Source organism: Lutra lutra, chromosome 11 (assembly GCF_902655055.1).
Source record: "Lutra lutra chromosome 11, mLutLut1.2, whole genome shotgun sequence".
NCBI lineage: Eukaryota > Metazoa > Chordata > Mammalia > Carnivora > Mustelidae > Lutra > Lutra lutra.
In genome coordinates this window covers 107391470-107414571 of record NC_062288.1, presented here as the reverse complement: position 1 = coordinate 107414571, position 23102 = coordinate 107391470, and the positions used below count along the sequence as shown (strand labels likewise).

The window sequence follows — 23102 nt, the reverse complement described above, 5'->3', positions numbered from 1 at the left end:
CTCACTTTAGAAGCACATGTAAGCTCCGTACCTCTTTGTAGTGATTTTTCTGCCGTTGACCATTTTAGTAGAAGTCGATATAGACTTGAAGTTGCCCATCCCACTACCACCGAATGCCAGCAGAGGAGAATGAAGTGAGGCCCCCGTGACCTGGTGATGCGAAGGAAGTAAATCCTGCAGGAAAACGGGAAGATTAGGGACCAGTCAGGAAAACCAGGGAAGAACGCATCAAACCAAGGAGAGCGGTGCCTGCACAGAGTGGCCCTAGAACCATGAGGACGAGGGGGCGGCACGTGCTCCTCTGGAGGCCAGGGAGCCCGAGAGGCGCCCCCCCCTTCTCCCATGCAGTCTCCTCTCCCCTCTCCCCGCCAGCACTCTGCTGCACGCTCTGGTGGCTCACCCTGGCGACAGCTGGCCGGCCACCACCACGTACCACGCTGGGGCAGGAGGCCAGGGGCCCGGGGAGTCCGCAGGAGCAGGGCGGCGCAGGACGCCACAAGCCAACCTGCTTACCTTCTCCTCGCAGTGTGACCGCGAAGGGGTGAACCTCTGAGTTATTAAAGAGCGCAAACAATTTTAGCTGCGAACACTTACTGAAAACGTACGGACCTACATAATTCACTCGTGCACAGCGTTCTCAATCACAGCGATCACACCAGAGGCCAGAAACCCCCGACCTCCTCAAGTCACACCAGAGCAAACCGATCTCTGAAACGGACCGGCGTGTTTCCAGAGCTCATTACTGCTTGTCCGTCTTGAAGACATTCACGCCAGGGCAAATCCCCAGCCGCCTGTACAGGAGACTCTGCAGGGCTGCCAGAAGGTCTGCATCCACACGTGGCAGAAACACACATTTCTTCAGTGAAGCACCGTTCGGTTGATGTATTCAACTGGTTTTCTCTGACTCTCCCTTGAGTCTCAGCAAGTTCACCCGCAGCGCACTGCGTGGTCCCCCAGGCAAGGGTGTGCGGCAGCCCGTGCGTCCATGTGCCATCAAACCCGCGTTCACCTGCGCGGTGCCGGCAGCGTGCGGGACGGGAAGGCGGCCGAGCGGCAGGCCGTAGGGCGGCGCTCTGCACAAGCACGGCCAACGCCTACCACGCAGCAACTCAAGCAGGAGTCCCAGCATCCAGAGGTGCAAGCGCTCCTCTGTGAAGGGGCTATACGAACGTCCAAGAAAAGATCCTAATTTCTCAGGGAAAATACGTAACTGCATCAGGCCCCACGCACAGTACTCTGGTTGATGAGCTGCCCTTTTTTAATAAAAGATTTTATTATTTTAGAGGATCTCTACATGCAGCATGGGCCTCAAACTCAAGAGTCACAGGCGTGCCACCAAGCTGCCGGCCGCTGTAGGGCAAGGCCACAATCAACCCCTCGGGCCGCGCTCTGCATGGCCAAGGACGCTTGCACACAGGGTCAGAGCCCCCTTCTCGTCTCCTCAGCCTGGACCCTCCCAGAAGACTCTTGTTCTTACAGCGACCGAGGAGGTCAGACAAAAAAGGTTTCAGGGAGATTGTCTATACGTAGGATTTTTCACAATTATTTACCCCAAATCAAGTGACTTCTTTTAACCAGGAATTTCATGAAATGTTGACCTTTGGTAGTAAGATGAGAAGTGGATTTTCAAGTCAAACACTCTCGGGAAGCTGAGAGAGGAAAACGCAGGTTACTAAGTACAGGCTTGGCACACAGGAAACAACCACCAACGCACACGGCGACGCGGACCAGAAGGACAGACGCTCCTTCCGAAACTGAACGGCACGCACATCGGCCACAGACCGGACGTCAGATTGAAGGGTTTCATACCTGAATCAAAAGCCGGAAACCCTCCTCCGAAAGACGGAAATCCACTGAAGGCGGAGAAAAACGACCCTGTGCTCCGGTTCCTGCTTCCACGGGGGCCTCTTCGACTGCCAAAAAATTCCTCGAATGGGTCTTCTAGAAACAAACAGAGGTAGTTGCAGTTCAGCTCATTTTTGCACGGCAGAGCTGCAGCAGAGGGACACGGGTCACCGCCTCGTAGCACGTTCCTCCATCGGAAGAGACTCGTCAGGACGCTGGACCGACGCTGGTCCAGAGAACAACCAAGTTCACCGATAACCAGCAGCTTTACTTGCTCGTTTAATTCAACCACAGCTGGAGCGTACTAAGGAAAAACTAACCAGACTGCTGGTATAATCACTGTGTGACCAACATGAAAACCGGGATCACTCGTGCACTCCAAACTCACACAAGGAGCTGGGTTTTTCTTCTTTTTCTCGCATCAAGATTTTACTTAAATGCAAGTGAGCACATACCCATGTGTACTGTTAAGTTTCAGAGAGAGAATCCATCACCCGCACACGACACCCAGCACTCAATCCACCACTGCCCTCCTTAACGCCCATCTCCCAGTCAGCACATCCCCCACCCCACCCCAGCCCCCCAGAACTTGTTTGTGACCCAGAGTTAAGCGTTTCTTAGGGGATTTTTTTTTTTTTCCTTTTAAGATTTTACTTATTTGAGAGAGAGTGTGCCTGCGTGCATTTGTGGTGCAAGGGGCAGAGGGAGGGGCAGCAGCACACTCGCTGCTGAGCAAGGAGCCCAGCATCACGACGTAAGCCCATGGCCGTCACTTAACTGACCCAGCTGCCCAGGGGCTCTCAGGAGCTGTTTCAGTGTGGCCTGGGAGTCCGACTCGGCACTGTCCCTGCTGCCACCACTGCAAAGACTAAGGGGCTTCGCACTCGGGTAACTGTTTTCCGTGGGACCTGGGTTACCTTCCCCAACGTAATTAACAAAAATGGATTATTTTAATATTAATTTACATGACAGAACACAGCAAGTGAGGCAAATTTAGTAGCTGCTGATTCTGGGCCATGGGGTTTAAGAATTCCATCTACTTTTCTGTAAACTTGACATCTCAAAAAAAATTTTATAAAGGATTAGTCAAAGTCAAGTCTGAATAAATGTTAATTGGCAGACATGAACGATGTGCTCTGCTTTAACAGAAAGTTACTAATACAGACAGACACAGTATTCCTATTAGACACACCGAATGCTCCTGAAAATAAAAATAAGATTAGCCCTGATATTTTGTTGGTTATCCATCAATGGGCACCTACTAAAAACCTAAGAATTATACAGACTTTTTAAAAGTGCACTGTGGTTCTGTGAATTAATCAGTGTTCTATTTTTCTCAGGGAAATTGAGGGGCTCTGCATGAAATCAAACAAGGAATCCTGAAGAACACTAAGAAAAAAATGCATGCCAGAGAACCAGAAACACGCTCCACGCCCGCATAGAAATTACAGGACCAGCATCTGTTCTCTGGACGACCCTCTGGACAAGCAGGCCAGAGTGACCACGCAGGGAGCACCAGCCCCACGCAGAAATGGAGTTCACCATGCAACTCAAGTGCACGGACATACGTGACCTTCACGGTGAACTCGGCCCTGACTCGCAGACACGCACGGAGCGCCGCAGCGAGAAGAGTCGGCTAGGCAAGGCTGAGGTGCGGCTTCAAGAAGCTCAAAACAGGGCCAAGGAAAGAGCACGGGCAGTCTTGGCCTCTCAGAGCGGTTCTCAGCAAAAATCGGCTGGTCTGCTTTATCTAATGCCACGAGCAGGAAGGTGGCCCTGAAGGACACGCTCAGAGGGGCTGGTTACTGGGGCCCTCCTCAAAGATCAGAAGGGGAAGGTGCCGGAGGAGGAAGGCCTCTGTGCAATCCCAGGGTGGAGGCGTGGCTCATCGGTCCCCGAGGAACCCATGTGAGAGTCACAGTGGGCACCGGCTGAGAACCACTAACCAACTGCCGGTGCTGCGGCTCTACCCCCGCACTGCACAGCAAATGCTGTCCTCCGCAAAATCGTTTTCCGGAAGATCGCTGGTAACGTACTCTTCATAACGGGGCTGGGCTTACAGCCCACTGTAACAGAAGTATGGACAAAGTCCATCACGAACGTGACAAAAACCTAGTTAACACTTTGTGAATTCCCCAGAGACTCACCCCGCTCAATTAAAACCACAGCCAAATGCAGTTCCCAATTCTGCCAGAGCCACCCTGACCTCCACCCCCACGTGAAGCAACAAACATCATGAATGCAATTTAAACACACTGTGCAATTTCTGACTCTCCTCTAAGAAACAGACATCAGGAAGAACTTACGCAGCTTTAGACTTTCACGACCCACGCGAGTCCCTAACCCCCGCTGCTCTGCACCTGAGACTGCATTTCCACGGAATCCTGCTGGGTTTGTTCTTTTAGTGTATTCAGTCCTAACTTCTTGAGGTTCACACAGCAATCAAATCCTTCGTGCTGGGGGCACCTGGGTGGCTCAGTGGGTTAAGCCGCTGCCTTCGGCTCAGGTCATGATCTCAGGGTCCTGGGATCGAGTCCCACATCGGGCTCTCTGCTCAGCAAGAAGCCTGCTTCCCTCTCTCTCTCTCTGCCTGCCTCTCTGCCTCCTTGTGATCTCTCTCTCTCTGTCAAATGAATAAATAAAATCTTTTAAAAAAAGAAGAAAAAAAAGTAGGAGTAGGAGTAAGGCCAGTGGATTTTCAGTTTATTTTCTGGTATTTTTCTAAAAAAATCTTTTATCTTTTTTTTTTTTAAACCACACAGCCTAAATGTTTTGCGACAATTCAGGTAGTTGTTTTACTCATCTAACTTTACATAATTTCAAATATTAAAATTATAAAACTTTAAGCCTGAAAATGAAAAATCTTTGTTACAACAGTCACGGTGATATGAAGAAACACGTTCTTTTTTAATTTCATGCTTATGCTGTTAAAAGCCGCCACAGTGAGACTAGACGAGCCTTTACGAGGAGCTCATCACTGGCTGTTACTAGTCTGTGCTCTTTCAAAAAGCAGTACAGGAGTATGTCCCGTGACCTTGCAAAATCTTCAGCCCCAAACTACATACAATCCATTTTTAAAAACTCTTCAACCCAGCAGTTCTATTTCAGGGAAATCACTCATCTCAAAGATGAACATATTTCAGTGCACTAAGAATTCAAACCATTAATTATATACTGAAAACTGAAAATAACCAGACTTTCCAAAAGTGGAAGTGGTAAACAGCTTTTATTTTTTTATTTTTTAAAGATTTTATTTATTTATTTGACAGAGATCACAAGCAGGCAGAGAGGCAGGCAGAGCGAGAGAGGGAAGCAGGCTCCCTGCTGAGCAGAGAGCCTGATGCGGGGCTCGATCCCAGGACCCCGGGATCATGACCTGAGCCGAAGGCAGAGGCTTTAACCCACTGAACCACCCAGGCGCCCGTTAACAGCTTTGAAACGTGCATATTTAAATGGCCGTTAGGTTCAGGTTTTAGAAAAAGGCAGAAGAGAACACTCAGGTAACACATTACAACCACAGCATGTGAAAAATGTGAACAGTGGATTTTTCTTTGGTAGCAAGACAAATGCTGGTTATCTCCCCCTTTACCCCGTTTGTACTTCCCAAGTCTTGAGCATGCATCATCTTTAAGGAGGATAAATATTGTTTTAGAGATACAGCTGTAACAAGACAACGCCACGTGACCCACCACGCTACCACACACGGTGCTCCTCCCAGCCCAGCGGACACACTAACCGCAGCCACCGGAGACGTCTCTCGGGGCTAAGGAAAGGGGGAGCGGGCGCAGGAGGAACGGACCCTGAGCGACACGGGGCGAGGGGCCCACCCCTCCCACAGCAGAGCCCGAGTTCATCGGAAGCTGAACTGCGCGCAGCGGCCGCGGACAAGCCTCCCCACGGGCCCGGGGAGTCGCGTGTCCTGTGCGCTGCGGGTGCTGTACCGCACAACCGAACATCCGGAACGTGCTAAGATACATTCACGATGCTACCGTCAGAGAGAACCTACAGAAGCGGAGCCCGCGCGCCAAACCTGTGTCAGTGACGCCCCCGAACTCACAATCATCGGCCGCGACCACAAGTGACTGCACGAGGCCCGCGGCGAGGGCCCTTCCCGCTCGGTCAGGGAGCCCCGAGGCACACTGGGCCGCACCGGCAAGCGGCCGCCCCCCCCACCCCGCACCGCGGCACCGCAGACACACGCTGCTTCCACGGTGCTTCAGGACCTCACGAGGGAGGAAGGTGAGCGAGTTTCCGGGCACCGCAGGACAGCCATCGTCCCGTTAGGGAAACGGTGAGATGAAGTCGCCACTGGAGGACAGCAGTGCGGGTCCGGAGAGGACGGGGGCGGCCTATGGAGCGAGTTTCACGGGGAAACTCCAAGGGGCGCCGACACTTGGCCAGCTGGGCTCCTGGGTGCGCCTCTGCGTGGGACTAACGCAGCCGTCAGCAGACGGAACGGCACGTGTTGGGCTCCCGGGACAGGGGGGCCTCCTCCGATCCACTGAAGGGCTGAAGAGAACAAAAGGCCGCCCTCCCCCCAGTAAAGGAATTCTCCAGCCTGCTGGGTTCTCGGCGGGACACTGGCTCTTCCAGCCTGACGGGCTCTGGGATCCCCCCCAGGGCGCAGCTCTCCCATTCGGAACCTGTTCGACTCCTTACAGCGAGACTTCCTCAGAGAGGGACATGCGGTGGGAAACAGAAACATAAATACAGACCCTGCTGCTTCTCTCCGGAGAAACGTACCACAGATTCCAGAAAATGAGACCCGTATTCTCCATCACTGATTTTACAAGGACCTTTAAGTGGGGAGATACCAAGGCGACCCGAAACAGGCCCAGGTCTGGACCGTGAGCCAACACGGTCGCATGAGCCCCGGCTGTGAACCAAGCACACCTTCTCTACCTCAGAGATCCTGCTAGTCCCCCCGAAATAGGAAACCAAATCCCTGAAGGGGGTCAGTCGCATCAGCAAGATCCTCACAGCAGCCGCCTCACAAGGTGACACTTAGGACAAAAAGGACATCTGAGCGCTGTGGAGTAATTCAGCACAAAGCGCACATTACAAATGCACACGTGCCAACAGCCTTATGGGGAAAAGTTTCGTGAAGGTGTTTAAAGCCATACACGTTCTTAAGGTTTACCAAGACTCCGTATCTGACAGACAAACACAGAACAAGTTCGGAGACACAGATCGATTACCCGCTTAGCGCACACCAAACTCAAGCACAGGAACCAAACTCAGTCCCCCACGACGGACACGGCTCCTAGCCCCCCACCCCGAAGCCCTCGCGTGCGTCAGGAGCCACAAACCCCAGGCGCGGGGCAGGAGACTCTGACAACGTGTGGTGCCAGCAGCTCCCCCCCACAGGCCTCACAGTATCAACTCCCTCCCGGGCCATAAGAAAAACGGGGGGTCGGGGGTGGGGGGGGGGACAGAACAGAACCTCAAATGCAGCACAACATTTCAAAGAAAGAGGGTCGGCGGCCCCCGTTCGACTTCCCTACACTCTCCCACAGCTGCGGCCACAGAACCTCTCCGCCAAGTTCCCAGGAAGTGTTTCCCTCAACTACACAGACCAAAACTCCACGTGGAAGACACAGGGAGCCAGACCCACAAGAGACTCCGGAAACTGACCCAAGCGAGGCCACAAACTACACGAACACCGCAGAACCGACAGCGGTCCGGGCGCTGCCACCCTGGAAAGTGAGACCGCACGGAGAGCCTGGCAGCCAGACCCTGCCCACGGGGTTGCACATCCGCCCTGGGTCGGCTCCGCTGTTCTCCCGGCCGGGAAGGGTTCTCAGAACCACCCTGTCGGGCAGCCGGCCTCTCCTCTCCCGGCGGGCGGGCGTGCGGCAGGGACCGGAGGGCGCCACAGGCACGTCTCGGAATCGCTGCCAAGCACGGGCTCGAGGACGAAGAGCCAAGGCGCCCGCACTCGCCAGCATTAACTTCAAATGAAAATGCGCTGCTTCCGACGGCCAGCTCTACATCCAGGGCAAGCGCTCCCAAGGAAGCACAGTGACGTGCGGCCACGTTCTTCAGGAAAATGGGACCCAAACAGCCAGTCCCTCCCAAGAGGCGCAGCAACAGAGGCAGCGGCCACCACTCACTCGGGACCACGGGCTCTGCGGCCGCTCCAAGAGCTGCACGACGCTGGGGACCAGCCGGACACGTCACGTGTCCATGTGGATTGTCAAGTCTTACTCCTTGCCTTCTTTCCCAGGACATTTGCGGGGACACGCGAGTGTGACATTTCATCCCTGAGGAGTGGGGAGGCACCCGCGCCTCTCACCTCTGCCTCCTTCTAGCACATCTCGCTTCAAAGGCCTCCCCGTCTCTCCCCTTCCAAAAGGGGCTGCTTTTGGAGTATACAGACAACTCTGGGGAAAGCTACTTTACAGGAGACTGTGGCCCTCCAAAATGCTGTGGAACCCAAAGCCCCAAGCCCTTGAGTGTGACCTTTTCCGGAAGGAAACAGGGTCTTTGCTGATGAGGAGGTTAAGACGAGCTCAGTAGGGTGGGTCTGAATCCAGGAGTGCTGTGTCCCGAGGAGGGGGATATCTGGACAGGGACACACTCGCAGAGGGGGCCGGGTGTGCAGACACGCACGGACCATCTGAGGGGGCTGGAAGAGCTGTTCCCTCCCAGGACCTGGTTCTACACTCCTGGCCTCCAAAGACCAAGAGGCACCATTTCCTCTTGTCAGCCCCCAAGCCAGTGGGACTGAGGCTGCCCTAGGCCACCCCGCGGGCCTGGAAGCGCAGGCCTCTCACTCAAGGTGCGCGCGGGCCTGCGGGAGGAGCCCCCCGCCTCTCCTCCCGGGGCCCCACCCCTTCTCCACTCGTCCACTCCCTCCAGGACCGCTCCACTGTCTGAGCAAGGACGGTCTCAGGCACTGGTTCGTAACGCACAAACGTTTTATTCCACACGCACAGCCCACGGGCCAGCCCCCCGGCTCACGGGCCCGCGGGCAGCCCCTCCGGCTCCGGCCCGCTGTCCTCGCTCAGCAGCTCCACGCACTCCTCGCTGAGCTCCTCCACATCCCCAACGCTCGCCTCCTCCTCGCTGGACACAAACTCCAGCTCCTCACTGAGCAGCTCACCCCGGCCCCGGCTACAGCCTTCGCTGGGCTCATCTTCGCTACAGACATCCAGCTCCTCGCTAGAGATCACATCCAAAACCTCGCTGTCCTCCTCGCTCGCGGCATCTTCGGCCGAGTCCTCCAACCCGGGCTCCAAGTCCTCACTCTCCACCTCCTCGAAGCCTGGGAGAGCAAAATGATGGGCTCACTACGTCAAACTGACGTCTGGGTCACAACAGTCTGCTACGACCCTCTTTGCGGGAACGCCACTTCCCTCCAAAAGCCCGCTGGCCCCGTGCGACAGGCCGTGTCCCTTCTCCGTGGCTACGGCGGGTGCGCAGACACGGCTTCCAGGACTGAGACCGTGTATGAAGGGAAAACGGTCTGAACCGAATGGACCCTCAGGAAACAGCTTTAGGTGCTGAAGTTTGGCTCTTACTAATGTGAGAACAGAAGTAAATAAAAATACTCAGCGTACCGAGACATTCTTAAAAACGACAGTCTTGCTGGGGCTCTAATGACTGTAAGACATTAGTGTTCTAGGGGCGCCTGGGTGGCTCAGTGGGTTAAAGCCTCTGCCTTTGGCTCAGGTCATGATCCCAGTGTCCTGGGATCGAGCCCTGCATCAGGCTCTCTGCTCGGCGGGGAGCCTGCTTCCCCCTCTCTCTCTACCCGCCTCTCTGCCTACTCGTGTCTGTCAAATAAATAAATAAAATCTTAAAAAAAAAAAAGGAAAAAAAAGACATTAGTGTTCTCTGACCATGTCCGAACTCGGAGTCACTGGGTCCGGTAAAAGCTCAGGTGACCTGACTCAAATGAACGCAATCCCTTCCAACACACGCTTGGACAAGAGCTCACTCTGGTGTGCCTGGCATCTGGGAAAGGATTCCAACAAGATCAGCCGCCCACAAAGGTAGGACCCGCACCCTCAATCTCCAGGCTGGGGCTCTGTGCGGGTTTGGGAATCCAGGCTAAATGCCTTTCAGGGATGGCTGTGGTCATCGGGGTATCGGCATCAGCCAGGCCCCGGGCCCAAGAGCTCCACCACCACCTAACAGTTCTCACTGGTGCGTTCTGGGGCATGGAACTGTGTACAGTCTGCCCAGTGCCCCTCACATCTCAGTCCTTCCCACCGGCTCGCTCATTAGCTCTTCGGAGTTTTGTCCATTTTCATTTGGAGTCAGACATGGAATTTTATATTCTGATACTCACAAAGTACAGTTCAGAACGTCTCACGTTTTGACCTACTTTTCTCAGAAAGCAGAACAGTAGAGGGAGAAAAAAAAGGGTGAAAAATGAGGACTAAAGTTATGTACCACTACAAATGGACATCACAGCAGGGCTGAGTAAAAACCGCTGCCGCGGCGGCCAGCCCCAGCCCTGCATGAAGACCCGACTGCACGTACCCCCAGCAGGCTGAACCGTTACTTCGTACACGTAGTAGCCGTGCAGCAGCAGCTTTTCCTGTGTGTAAATCCTTAGAGCCTGAAAATGGAAGTCACCTAGAACACCTACAAGAATGGATTGAAGAAGTGTCACTGTCACACTTGTCATGGGGAACATAGAGGAAATGCCCAGTCTTAAAATCTGAGCAGCTCAGTCTCTAAAACCAAGGGCCCGGAGTCTACAATGACAGCAAGACTAGTTATCGACTGAACAGGACTCCGAGTCCAAAAGAAGAAATTTCCGCCCAAGCGTGCCCATGTCCACGTGTCCACCATGTCTGTGAGCTACACGTGTACATCAAGATTTCTGTCCACACACACCCCTCACAACTTAGAACATGTCAAGTCCAGAGATTCGAGCAGCTTGTAGTGGGTAAAACACTGTTCACGTCCTCATTTACACCCAATTACAATCTCCACACCTTCTTCTCCCTAGAGTAAGTGCTCAATGAAACTGTTCCCACCGACTAGTTTCCCAAGGAAAACAAAATCTGGCTACAATTCACCACTAAGGACTCTTTCCCAAAACCAACCACGAAGTGATACAGTCAGCCCGGCCTCGGGCTCGGGGATGAGCCTGCTCGCTGCTCCCTCACCCCACGTGCGCTAGGAACGCAAACCCTTGGGGGCAGAGGACCCTCGCCTGGCCACCAGGAGGTCCCCAACACTGCGCTGCTCCCCCAAAACAACACATGTGCAGTTCTCAAAAGGCTGTGATGAGACACAGAAGTAATTTTAACACAGGAAAAGACCACGAATTCTTTGTTTTGTTAAGATCTGTTAGGTACATGAAAGCCAATTAACGAAGAACAAACAGATGCATCGCCCACGTTAGCGGGGCCTTCCCAGTCCATGCTCTGCAGCAGCAGGATAAAGCTTCGGCAGACCAGGCTCCTCTTCACCCTATCTGAGCCTCACCGTGACGCCTGCGGGTGGGAAAGCTAATCTACGCTTGTCCACTACACGGCTATTCCACAAGTACCCCCCTCCCTCCGTCAGCAACTCTCCCCAAGTCAGGCCACACCACAGTGAACAGAAAAATCTCTCTGAACCCCCATCTGAAGTAAACTCCAGGGCCACAGCATCTCACAGGCCCCAAAACCTACCGGACATGGCGGCCAATTACTCTTCTTCATGCCCAGCACGGGCAAGGGTCCACTGGTTTCTCCCCCGTTATGTGTAGCAGAACCTCTCTTCTGGCTTCCCTCGTGAGGGGCGCAGGTGGTGCTCGGGCTCTCCAGCCAGGCTCCAGACCACAAAGGACGGAAGCACAGGCTGGGGGCCCCCCAGTGAGCCAACACAGAAATGGCTGCGGCTGGACCTGGTGAGCTCCGGCCTCTGAGCTTCCCGGCACCCCAGGGCCGCTCTGGCAGCGGCGGACAGGGAGCTCTCAACGGGCGGCGCACACCTGTGGCCCCCCCAAACCCGCGTCAGAGACACACACGAAAACCTGGCATCAGGCATCAGTGCTAAGAGGTGAGGTTGGCGGGAAAATCCGTTCTGGAAGACACGGCAGCTGGACGCCACGGTCTCCTTTAGCAGAGACTACTCTCAGCCACGAGACCGGCGCGGCCTTGCTCCAGAAACGTCCCTTCTTTGCACCGACTGTGACCTCAACAGTCACAGTGCGCCACAGTTAGAGCAACAGACCAGGTTTACAGAGCCAATATCCTCTGAGCAAGTCTGCTTACGAGGCCCAGTGTCTACCCAGAACAACTCGGGGCAAATGCACGTAGAACTCCATGCTCAACAGCCAGCAGCACCTCCAAGCCCCCAGCACCTGCATCCTTGCCACTGTCTAATTGAGAGAAAAAAGGGAGGTTAATTAGAGGCAGACACGTAAGAAAACGAATACTATTTTCACATACGAGGCATTCATTCGGAAACCTCTGCGAGAGGAAGACAAACGGGTTTTAGAACCCCTACGCTGCGTAAACAAAGCTGAGCCACAGGCCACCACGGTGGTGAACAGAAAAGGACACGGACATGCCCACAGAACAATGAACTTACCAAAGAAGTCAAATGAAAACGGGTCCCTTCCTCCAAAAAATTCCCTGAAGACGTCATCTGGGTTACGGAATGTGAAGCCGAACTCAAACTGATTGTCGAAATGAATCCCTCCTGCAAGATGCAACAGAGCCTTCAGTCTGTGAGTTTTGGTTTTGCGGCTACTTCCTTATCCACAGAACATCCTGTAAATCGGGCTCATACACCGTGGGTGCCTTGTGGCCTGTGGCTGGTGGGGACACGCGAGCGTGGGCTTCGTGCTCTGGAAGGGCACAGCGTGGCCACCAGCCTCTCTCACCGTCTCTGTAACTGCCATCCACACCCAGGAGGCAGTTTCTCTTCTGTCGTGAAGCATCATGTCCAAGCGCGGAAACATTCACTCGTGCTCGTCACCCCGGTCTGTGCTCAGGCTGTGGCATTCAGTCAACGCCCACCGTCACAGGGACGTCTCATCCAACACACGCACCCGTGTGAGGCCACCGCCACAGGCCGTCAGGGGTGTGCGTACCATCTGTTCTCTAAGCCCTGTGGGTATCCTGACCCAGGATCACGTACTGATCCAGGAGCACAAACTCAGTGGGACGGAGCAGGGCCCTAACAGACTCCGCATCTACAAAGTGCTTTGCTCACTACAAAACCAAGAGAAAAATCAACATTTACGTACCTCCACCTCCATTTAACCCTTCTTTGCCGTATCTGTCGTAGATGTCCCGTTTTTTGGCTATAATTAAAAAAGAGAGTCAGTAAAGACCAAGTTCTCTCCCCCTGAATTCACCAAAGTATTTCCAGATTGTAAACCAAAGAACCAATGCAGCTTTCAAGGTTTCAGTTATAGAGTCAGGCCTCTCTTACTTCAAAAAGGGGAAGAGGGAAAATCCAAGTACATCTCCTTAAAAACAGAAAAATTTTTTTAGTAGTAGAGAGTTTAAAATGTGATTATAGGGACGCCTGGGGGGGCTCAGTCATTAAGCCGCTGCCTTCGGCTCAGGTCATGATCCTGGGGTCCTGCGATGGGGCCCCACATCAGGCTCCTTGCTCAGCGGGAAGTCTGCTTCTCTCTCTCTTGCTCTGCCTGCCACTCCGCCTGCTTGTACGCGTGAGCGCGCTCGCTCTCTCACTCTCTCTGACAGATAAATAAAATCTAAAAAAAGGTATAAAAGAAATTTAAAATGTGATTATACATACTAAAGTATTTCTTTCGGCGTGGGAGGCCACAATAAGGCTCGAGACGAGGACCAAACCAGGCCCTGACTTGTGCCTCTTTAAAGTCCGAATAACCTAACAAAAGGTTTAGGACGGGAAAGTTGAGTAGCACTGAGAAAGGGTCGGTGCTATGTGCTGTGCGCTCGCCTACGGGACTTCCCACACGCTTGCTAAACAAATGAGAACCATTCGGTTGGCGTCAAAAGTTCATTGCTGGTCCTTGCTGCCCCAGTACTGCTCATAAATTACTTTCAGGTTTGCTGTATCAATACAGAACAGTCGTATTGGCATCAGCCGTCTGGCGTCACGAGGTCTGCTTGTAGTTAAATGTGAAACTTCTTATGGGAACTCGTGGTTGTGTAACCGGGCACAGGTGTATTGCTTCTCCTATCACTATATATATGGCCTTAGTGCTTTGAATAAACTTAGTACTGCTGGACACCATCCTCCGTGCTCCTCCTGTCCCCATCTCTTTGTCTCTTAATTTCTTCTCACCATCCTCTTACCCTCACGTTTCCTGGTCGATCTGTCGCGCTAGTCGCGACATTTCAGCCTCCTGTGCACAGAGCATGCAGCTCACACATACATTAAAATCACACTCCACGGTATAAAACTACTCCAATTCTAGACGTGTGCCTTCTTACTACCAGGTCCAATTGCAGGGATAAGATCTGGAAACATGATGGGGCCTCAATGGGGCAAGAAATCAATGTACTTTTTAAAAGCCAGACAAGGAGCCAACTCTAACCCCGCAGGCTTAATCCCCATGGAAGAGCAACAGCCCAAGCAAGCCTTGGTGAGGGTCTGCTGTCCTATTTACCTTCTAGAACAAACAGCGGCACTGCAGCCCTGGACGGACAGGCGCCTTCTTTTAATGCCATGTGTTTACCCCAAACATCAGGTTCTACCAAATTGCGAGGTAAAGTAACAGGGGTTACGGGGAAAACGTGTGCACAAGCAAACCACCGAAAGCCAGCTTCCGGCAGCCAGAGCTCCAGTAAGAACGGGAACCGCCCCCGGGAAGGTAACTTCCGGCCGCAGGCTACAGAAGAACGTGAGAAACGCTCCCCTCAGAGAAGGGGACAGAAGAGCAACGGTGTAATCTTTATGAGAATGTAAAGGTTCTCTTCCTGACAAATATCAAGTTTGAATTCAATTTTTTGTTTTTTTTAAAACCACTTGACTAAAATTAAAAATAGTTTGGGGTCAGTCCTCGATTTCTCTAAAGTTCCGCAAGTGCTGGTTCTGCGCAAACGAGGACAGAACAGCAAGATGACGACACTGAGGTCCGTGGTGCCGCCTGTCGGTCCAGTCAGAAAACCGCTAGCAAGGGCGCGCGGGGGGTCAGCGGTTAGAAGCATCTGCCTGCAGCTCAGGCTGTCGTCTTGGGGTCCAGGGCTCGAGTCCTACCTCGGGAGCCCTGCTCGGTGGGGAACCTGCTTCTCCCTCACCACACCCCTGCTCTTGAGCTTTCTCTCAAGTAAAATTTAGGGAAAAAAAAACAAAACCTAAAATTTCTCGGTTTAACACCTTAAAGCTACATTTTTAAAAGATTGCAATTACCAATGTTTATGTGTTTTCTACTAAGTTACTACCGAAACAAAACATCTGGGATTTCCTTTAAAGTAAAAGACCTGTATTAACACACAAAACAGGGATGCTCACGTCTTGTTAGCAGTAAGGAGGAGCGTGGGTACATGGAGTTCTCTCCAAAATCAAAAACGCCTTTCACGGGACGCCTGGGTGGCTCAGTCACTTAAGCGTCTGCCGTCGGCTCAATCTCGATCCCGAGGTTCTGGGATCAAGCTCCACGTCCGGTTCCCTGCTCAGCAGGACGGCTGATTCTCCCTCTCCTCCCCATGTGTATTCTCTATTTTTGTCACTATCTTTCTCTCAAGCACATTAAAAAACAACAAAAAAAAATTCCTTTCTCCAGTAACCCTGAGCGCACGAGGACACACTTGAGGCGGAGACCCAGGCCCTGCAGCCAGTGAGCAAGCACTCCTCCATCCCGGGTACCTGGGAGCGGACTCACACCAGGTCATTCCGCGATGCTTCCTGGCGAGGCGGTGTCAGCAGATTTCCAGTCTTTTTTTTTTTTTTTTAAATACAAAAAGTTGTTTTTGTTTTTGTTTTTGTTTTAAGATTTATTTATTTGACAGACAGACATCACAAGTAGTCAGAGAGGCAGGCAGAGAGAGGGGGGGAAGCAGGCTGCCTGCTGAGCAGAGAGCCCGATGTGGGGCTCGACCCCAGGACCCTGAGACCACGACCTGAGCCGAAGGCAGAGGCTTTAACCCACTGAGCCACCCAGGCGCCCCTTCCAGTCTTCTAACAAAGCTCTACGCTGCTCTCCCAAGCCCAGGACCCTCCCACACTCTCCTCCACGGCGAACCTGTGGACTGCATCAAGCTCACCTTCCGCCCGACTCAGGAGCCCAGGCTAACAGACAGGACTCTCAAAAGCCTGTGCTGTCCGACACCTACGCTCCGGAGCTGGGGCAGGGAACAGACACCTCAAAATTTGGAAGTCTAAAGCTCAGACATTCCCAGAAACAAAGGAAGTCCTTCCGCACAGTGAAAACCATCCACACGCTGGGTGAGTGAGCTCAGTGGGGAAGAGAGCACTGCACCACCGTCAGATCGTGGCTGCTGCCACCACATGGTGACCCAGATGGATTCCTATGCCCTGATCTGTCCCGTCAGTCCTCAGACCAGGCTGCCAGTCCTATTTAAAATAGCCATCACGAAAGAAACTGCGAGAAGCCAGGGTGCTCACAGCACTCACGGGTAACGGTATCAAGTATCTCCCAGGAACAGGACTCAAAGCTTCACAAGGAAAGGAAGGAATGTCTTTTCTCAGGGCCTGAAACCTCAGCCAGCCACATCCACCGGCCCTGGGGAGAGTCCGAGCTCTGGGCAGGTTAACTCACCATCTGATAACACCTCATACGCCTCAGCTACTTGTTTGAATTTTCTCTCTGCCTCTTCTTTATTCTCCGGGTTTTTATCTGGATGCCACTTCAGTGCCAGTTTCCGGTACCTTCAAGAGAGTCAAAGGACAGTGGTCACATCCACGTGCAGAAACCTCACGGCCATGGAACTTCACGGGGCTGGGAAATGGATGCGGAGCTCAAACTCGTGAGACGCGTACCAATTTCCACAGCACAACCTCCCTCGCCCACCGCAAAAGAAACCGGCTCTCCCATCCACCTCGCAGGCATGAAGCAATTGCTCGAGACACAGGCCCGTGGACACACACGAGGGCCAATGCGTGCGGGGTGCGCAGACCACGCAGCTGCGGGAGCACAGCAGAGAGAGGTCAGGGGGCACGGAGCCGGCCCGCCTGCCACCCCGCTCATCAGTGCACGGCACCACGCAGAGAGAGCCCCGCTCCACATCCAGGCCTCCCTGGAGACTCCAGAACAGTCCCGCTGACAGGCTTTTTAGAGACACACACACACACACACACACAGCTCTCTTCTACTAAGCTCAACATCAACACCACCTCTGGGGTGGGGACTGGACGAACAGGGAAGGGACGCGCCCCTCGGGATCAAGATTAGACCGTGGAACAAGGCAGTCCTCCTAACGTCTGACAAGCAGACAGAAAGCTGCTGTGGCTCCATTTAACCACAGCATTTTCCTCAAAAACCTCTGGCCGGCCTTCTTAAAATGTGGTTAACGCTGGACTCTCTACAACACCAAGAGACTTTATTTTTCTACCACTATGGACCTCCAGAAGCAGTGAGCAGACCACAAGCCCTGAAGCATCACAAATCTTCGCAGTAAGAACGGAGAGCGCATGGACGAGACCGAGGAGAGAGAGTGTCCGTTCGCACTAGCCGCTGCTGTGAAAACAAGGTACCGCAGAGAACGCAGGCGCGTGCTGCCTGTCCAGGTTTTGGGAAAGACCGCTCAGTTCTTCCAGGCTCAAGGCACGCTACACGGATCGTAAAGCACCCCTCCCTGTGGGCCTGGAGACCGCAGCCGGACCCACACCAGGGCTGAGCACCATGCCAGGCAGGCCACATCGCTCGGAGCGGGGGAAGCACACGGCCGTGACTCAGACACAGACCAGACTGTAGGTTTCTCAGAAGAAATGGGGAGGGTGGGCACCACACACAGTTACTCCTCCAACTCAGGTTTTCCTGATGGCTGCGCACGCACAAAGCCTGGAGGCCCCAAAACGGACCGAGAACATGCACCACCACAGTTTTGCTCATTAAAAAAACAAAAACCCAGGACGCCTGGGTGGCTCATTCTGTTAAGCGTCTGCCCTCGGCCGGGATGGTCCTGGAATCGAGTCCCGCGTCAGGCTCCCTGCTCAGCAGGGAGTCTGCTTCTCCCTCTCCCGGGACTCACGCTCGTTGTCGAATAAACAAAATCTTAAAAAATAAAATGAAATAGGGCACCTGAGTGGCTCAGTCGCTAAGCGTCTGCCTTTGGCTCAGGTCATGATCCCAGGGTCCTGGGATCAAGTCCCAAGTCAGACTCCCTGCCCCACCCCCAACCGTCCCTCATGAATAAATAAGATCTTAAAAAAAGAAAAAGGTGTTCTGTTACATGGCCCGTTTCAATAGATAAAAAGTGACAATATCCAAGGACCAGCACTACAGCAAAGATTTATTATGAAACAAATACAGTTACTTACGCCTTTTTAATATCCTCGGCTGAGGCATGTCTCTGCACGCCTAGAACCTCATAGTAATCCACCATGTTTTAACAGGCTGCTGGAGTGAGTCCTGCAATGAGAAACCCATGGTCAGTGACAGGACGGCCAAGGTCTGGTTCTCTGTGGGAAAGGAATACAGCGGGGGGTGGTGGGGGTCACCTCTCCAGAGCACTAATCCCCAGCCGGTCAGGCTGCGCCCTTGTCTGGGAACAGATTCCAAGACTTGTGCCCTAAGACTCCGCTCTGTGCAGGAGGACGAGCTCTGAAAAGCAACCTGAGCTAAGTAAGGCCAGCGGGAGGCTGGGGGACCGGGGCGGACACCCAACCACCAGCTGCCGGGCCGGCGCGCCAATCTGGTTTTCCGACACGGGCAGTGCTCAGGAGCTCTGGTCACCTCCTCCTCGCAGTGCGTTCCTGGGCCAGGCACTGGGCAAGACCGCACGGCCGCCAGGATGAACACGCTGTCCCTGCGACGTGGGAACCACCAAAGAGCGGCGAGGAGGTGACGCCCCCACTAAGTCCCTGGGGAAGCAGCAGGAAAGGTCTGACTACGCAGCTATGAGAGCACCTTCACCCTCTGGCTTGAACTCCCGTCCAGCCACGAAACAATCACGGCCCTGCTGTCGACACTAACTGCAGAGCGCCCCGAGAGCCCATGCCTTCCGCAGGAAACTCGTGCCAGGGACCTGCCTCACCCGTGTCCATGTCACTTCACGGGCAGGACGGTGAGACTCCGTTCGCTTCAGCCGCCTCTAACAGGAGGGCCTTGGGTCCCACACACCAGGGATAGTTTCCCTCTGTGAGGGAAATCTTTAACACATTCCCCTCATCCAACCACTGACCGAGACTCCCCAAGAGCAGGCCTAGCCTGCAACGGTGCGCGCGGACGGCAGCAGGAGAGCAGGGCCCGCGGCAGCCTGATCTGCCCACACCTGAAGCTGGGCTTACGGCCGAGTCCCCAGAAACTCAACTATCAGACCCAAGAGACAGTCTTCCTGAGGCCACTGTGCCAAGGCTGAGTGAGGTCTAAGGTTAATAATGCCACGATTAGCAATTTCCCACTGCCCCAAACAAGACGCTCACACAGCTGTTAAAAAGTTTGGGGACCAACCCACAGAGAACAAAATCCAGTATGACATCATGACTCAGCATCTACACATCCCAGCCGAGCATGTATACAGAAACCCCATATTTAAAAGGTTCGGAGGGGGCGCCTCAACGGCTCTGTCTGACGGGCAGCAGGCTTCGGTCTCGGCTCAGGTCAGGATCTCAGGGTCATAGGACTGAGCCCCACACCGACTTCCTGCTCAGCCAGGAATGCGCTTGGCCCTCCTCCCTCTGCCCCTCTCCCCTCATCCACGCTCTCCCATAAAATCTAAAAAGTAGTAATAAAGGGTCAGAAGCAGCACATGCAATCTACTTGTGGGGCACCTGGGGGGGCGCAGTCAGGGAGCAGCCTTCTGCTCAGGTCATGGTCCTAGAGTCCCAGGACCGAGTCCTGGGACTGAGTCCCGCATTGGGCTCCCTGCTCCTCCTTCTGACCCTCCCCTCTCATGCGCTCTCTCATTCTCTCACTAAGTAAAATCTTTAAAAAAAAAAAAAAAAAAAAAAAAAAAAAAGAAAGAAATCCACGAGCTCAACAGAAGAAATAATCCAAAACCACCAGGGGATGATCTAGGACAGACCCCCACCACCCTGAGATACCTAGAAACATGGAGTGCAACCACGCGTCTGAAGGGGCTGAGCTGTCAGAGAGAGGCTCCGGTGCCAGGAGCCAGCAGGGAGGGGACCCACAGGTGGCCCTGCTGTGCCGTGCGAGGGGTCCTGTGTCCTCAGGACTGGAGTTGCTTTTGGCTGCACTGAAGACCCACACGCCGCCCCCCACCGTGGCTCCCAAAGGGCTGTAATTACAGGAAGGGGAGGAGAGAGACCCTCCCCAGCCCGCTGGGAGGAGAAGGAAGAGGCCCCCCCACTGCACCTGGAGTCTCCTTTCCTTCATCGTCCTGCAGTGCTCCCCACTCCACAGCGACCAAAGCCAGCCAGCCAGGGCCAGGAGGCAAATGCAGGAGCCCCTGAGCCCCGAGTGGCCCTCCAAGCCAGGTCACAGGGTTCCTGCAGGGAACACGGCCCCCGCTCTAGAGGAGCTGACAAGCTCCACGAAGGAGAGCCTCAGGAGTGAGACCACCACCAAGAATGGGAAACAAAACCCTTGAAAGGGAACGTACTTTACATTTTAAAAAGGCGTCTAGGGGCATCTGGGTGGCTCAGTCCGTGAAGGGCCTGCCTCCTGCTCAGGTCATGATCCAGAGGCTGGCATCGGGTCCCCTGGGGCTCCCCACTCAGTGGGGGGGGGGGTCTGCTTCTCCCTCGGACCCTCTCCCCTCTCATGCTCTCTCTCAACTCTCTCTCCCTTTCAAATAAATGTGTTGGAATACCTTGTCCAATCATCCTCGTAGAGAATCAGCTAACCGAGTCAGCATTCGTAAAATAATCACAACAGCCAACAGAAAGCACAGTGGCGGTGGGAACCACCCGTTCCGGACATGGTTCAGTCATCAGCCTGGCCATTTAAGACAGGTGAAACGGAGCTGGAGGGAGTTGTGCTGCGCAAGTGAGACCCAGGAAGCGGTCCAGGAGCGTGCAGGCGCCGCAGGGGGTCGGGAGGCCCAACACCAATCCGAGGAGAGGTCGGGACCAGCGAGGAGATGGGGGCCCAGAGCCAGGCGGCTCAGCTCCAGAATGGAGAGAACCACGGCCCGGTCAGCTCCTCCTGTCCCCAGCTGGACAGCAGCACGACAAAGCCGCTGAGGGTGTACAACAGGAGGCTGTGATCACGTCCACACTGCAAACCAACCACCGTGAAGGGGAAGCTCCATCACCAGAGACACGTCCGTTTCTTCCCTTTTCTTTCGAAGGCGAGAACATGCTCTCTCTCAGCAAATTCCACGTATCGGGCACATGCGTAACTGGCGGTCAGCGTGCTGGACCACTGGTCCCCAGACCTCACTCGGAGCTGCACCGTCTGCACCTCCAACAGACGCCGCTCCCACTTCCCTCCCCCAGCCCTGCAACCAGCCTTCCATGCGCCATGTCTATGGAGTTCAACTCCCTTGGATCCCACACACAAGGTCACGCAGGATTTGTGTCTGGCTTATTTCCTGGTGTCACTCCTCCAGGTTCATCCACGCTGTCACCGACACCACGGTTTCCTTCCTTCTAAAGGCCAACTAGTATTTGGTTCCCCAGGGTCCTGTGGTTATGTATGGGGCGCGCCGAGTCGTGAGCTGTCCTGCCGGCACAGAGGGGACGCCGACAGGCCACCCGTGGGGGTATGGAAGGCACACAGAGAGGGACACACACCAGAGAAGGTGGGTCATACGTGCAACATGTAAGACCCGAGCTCACAGCAACGGGATCGGGTGCTGGGAGAACTGGGGATGCGCTGTCCCAGAGGCACAGCCGTGCTGTGACGCTTCTGTTCGGGCGCGTCGTGCAGTCAGCGCGGCGGTTAGGGCTTCAGAGCCGCTGGAAAACCCAACCTACAGTACGTTCTCAGCACAGGAACGACGACGTGGCAAAGGGAAGGCCGAGGCAGCCGGTGAGGAAGGACAGTGCAATACAGAAACGTCTCTAGTCAATCCCGTCTCAACACAAATGAAGACACGACAGGCGCAATCCTCAGTGTTCCACGGACAAGAGCACATTTAATTCAAACACCGCAGTAAACACAAGAACGGTAACTAAATGAAGACTAAAGGCATCCTAAAAGTCAATTTTGTTTTTCCAGTTGGACACACAACCAAACCTAACACTGTACGAGTTTAAGGAACACACTGTGCGTCGTAATTCCACTCAGTTCTTTTAAAAGCGCCACTGTCTCCAAGCGATAGAAAAACTCAAACTCCAAGGACATGAAAGAGGCTCAAGGCAAACACCAGGAAGTTTCCACAGCAACGTGACTCTCGAGCAAGGGCAGAATCTCCATCAGGAACCAGGCCTTCCTACAGAGAAGAAAAGGGCAACAACATGGCCTCAAAACCTCCCACTGAGAACAGCGTCACGAGCCAACCACCACCTTCAGGATGGCAGAAGCTGCGGGGCAGGAACCAGTGGGAACCGGGTACCGAGTTCCGGTGCGGGAGGGGAGCCGGCCGTAGCCGTGGATGCTGCAGAACTGCGCACAGAAAAATGCTTCTCAAGACGCACTTCAGGTCACACAAAACATAATTACTAAGATTTACAAACAGGGACGCCTGGGTGGCTCAGTGCGTTAAGCAGCTGCCTTCGGCTCAGGTCACGATCTCAGGGTCTTGGGATCGAGTCCCGCAGTGGGCTCCTTGCTCAGCGGGGACCCTGCTTCTCCGTCTCTGCCTGCCTCTCTGTCTGCCTGTGCTCACCTCTCCCTCCCTCTGACAAATAAATAAAATCTTAAAAAAAAAGATATGAAAACTTTAAAAAAAGAAAAGAAAACACTTACAAATAAAGAGGCACCTGGGGGGCTCAGTCAGTGAAAGCATCTGCCTTTGGTTCAGGTCATGATCCCAGGGTTCTGGGATCGAGCCCCGCGTCGGGCTCTCTGCTCAGCGGGGAGCCCGCTTCCTCCTCTCTCTCTGCCTGCCTCTCTGCCTACTTGTGATCTCTGTCTGTCAAATAAATAAATAAATCTTTAAAAAAAAATTTTTTTTTTTACATTAAAAAAATAAAAGATACATCCACAGTCACATCATTTAAATGAACCTCTTCTCACGGACATAAAATAGGGCCCTGCAGCTAACAATCAGAAAATCCAAGTTCCTGGGGCACCTGGCTAGCTCAGTCAGCAGAGCATGTGACTCTTGTTGTCA

The 23102-nt window shown here is 53.8% G+C and overlaps 1 protein-coding gene and 1 long non-coding RNA gene across 2 annotated transcripts in view; both read right to left on the bottom strand.

Moving 5' to 3' along the window:
• DNAJB6 (DnaJ heat shock protein family (Hsp40) member B6) overlaps nucleotides 1-23102 on the bottom strand; it is a 61018-nt gene that overhangs the window by 22434 nt on the left and 15482 nt on the right. The window contains 7 exon segments of the mRNA XM_047694165.1: nucleotides 32-117; nucleotides 119-174; nucleotides 1810-1941; nucleotides 12385-12495; nucleotides 13046-13102; nucleotides 16517-16626; nucleotides 18238-18328. Coding sequence (XP_047550121.1) covers nucleotides 32-117; nucleotides 119-174; nucleotides 1810-1941; nucleotides 12385-12495; nucleotides 13046-13102; nucleotides 16517-16626; nucleotides 18238-18302 — 617 coding nt within the window. The 5' untranslated portion in view covers nucleotides 18303-18328.
• Nucleotides 3182-5067, bottom strand: LOC125080400 (uncharacterized). The gene is made up of 2 exons (XR_007121358.1): nucleotides 4604-5067; nucleotides 3182-3776 (listed from the first exon to the last, which is right to left on the bottom strand). It is a non-coding gene; the product is annotated as an uncharacterized LOC125080400 (long non-coding RNA).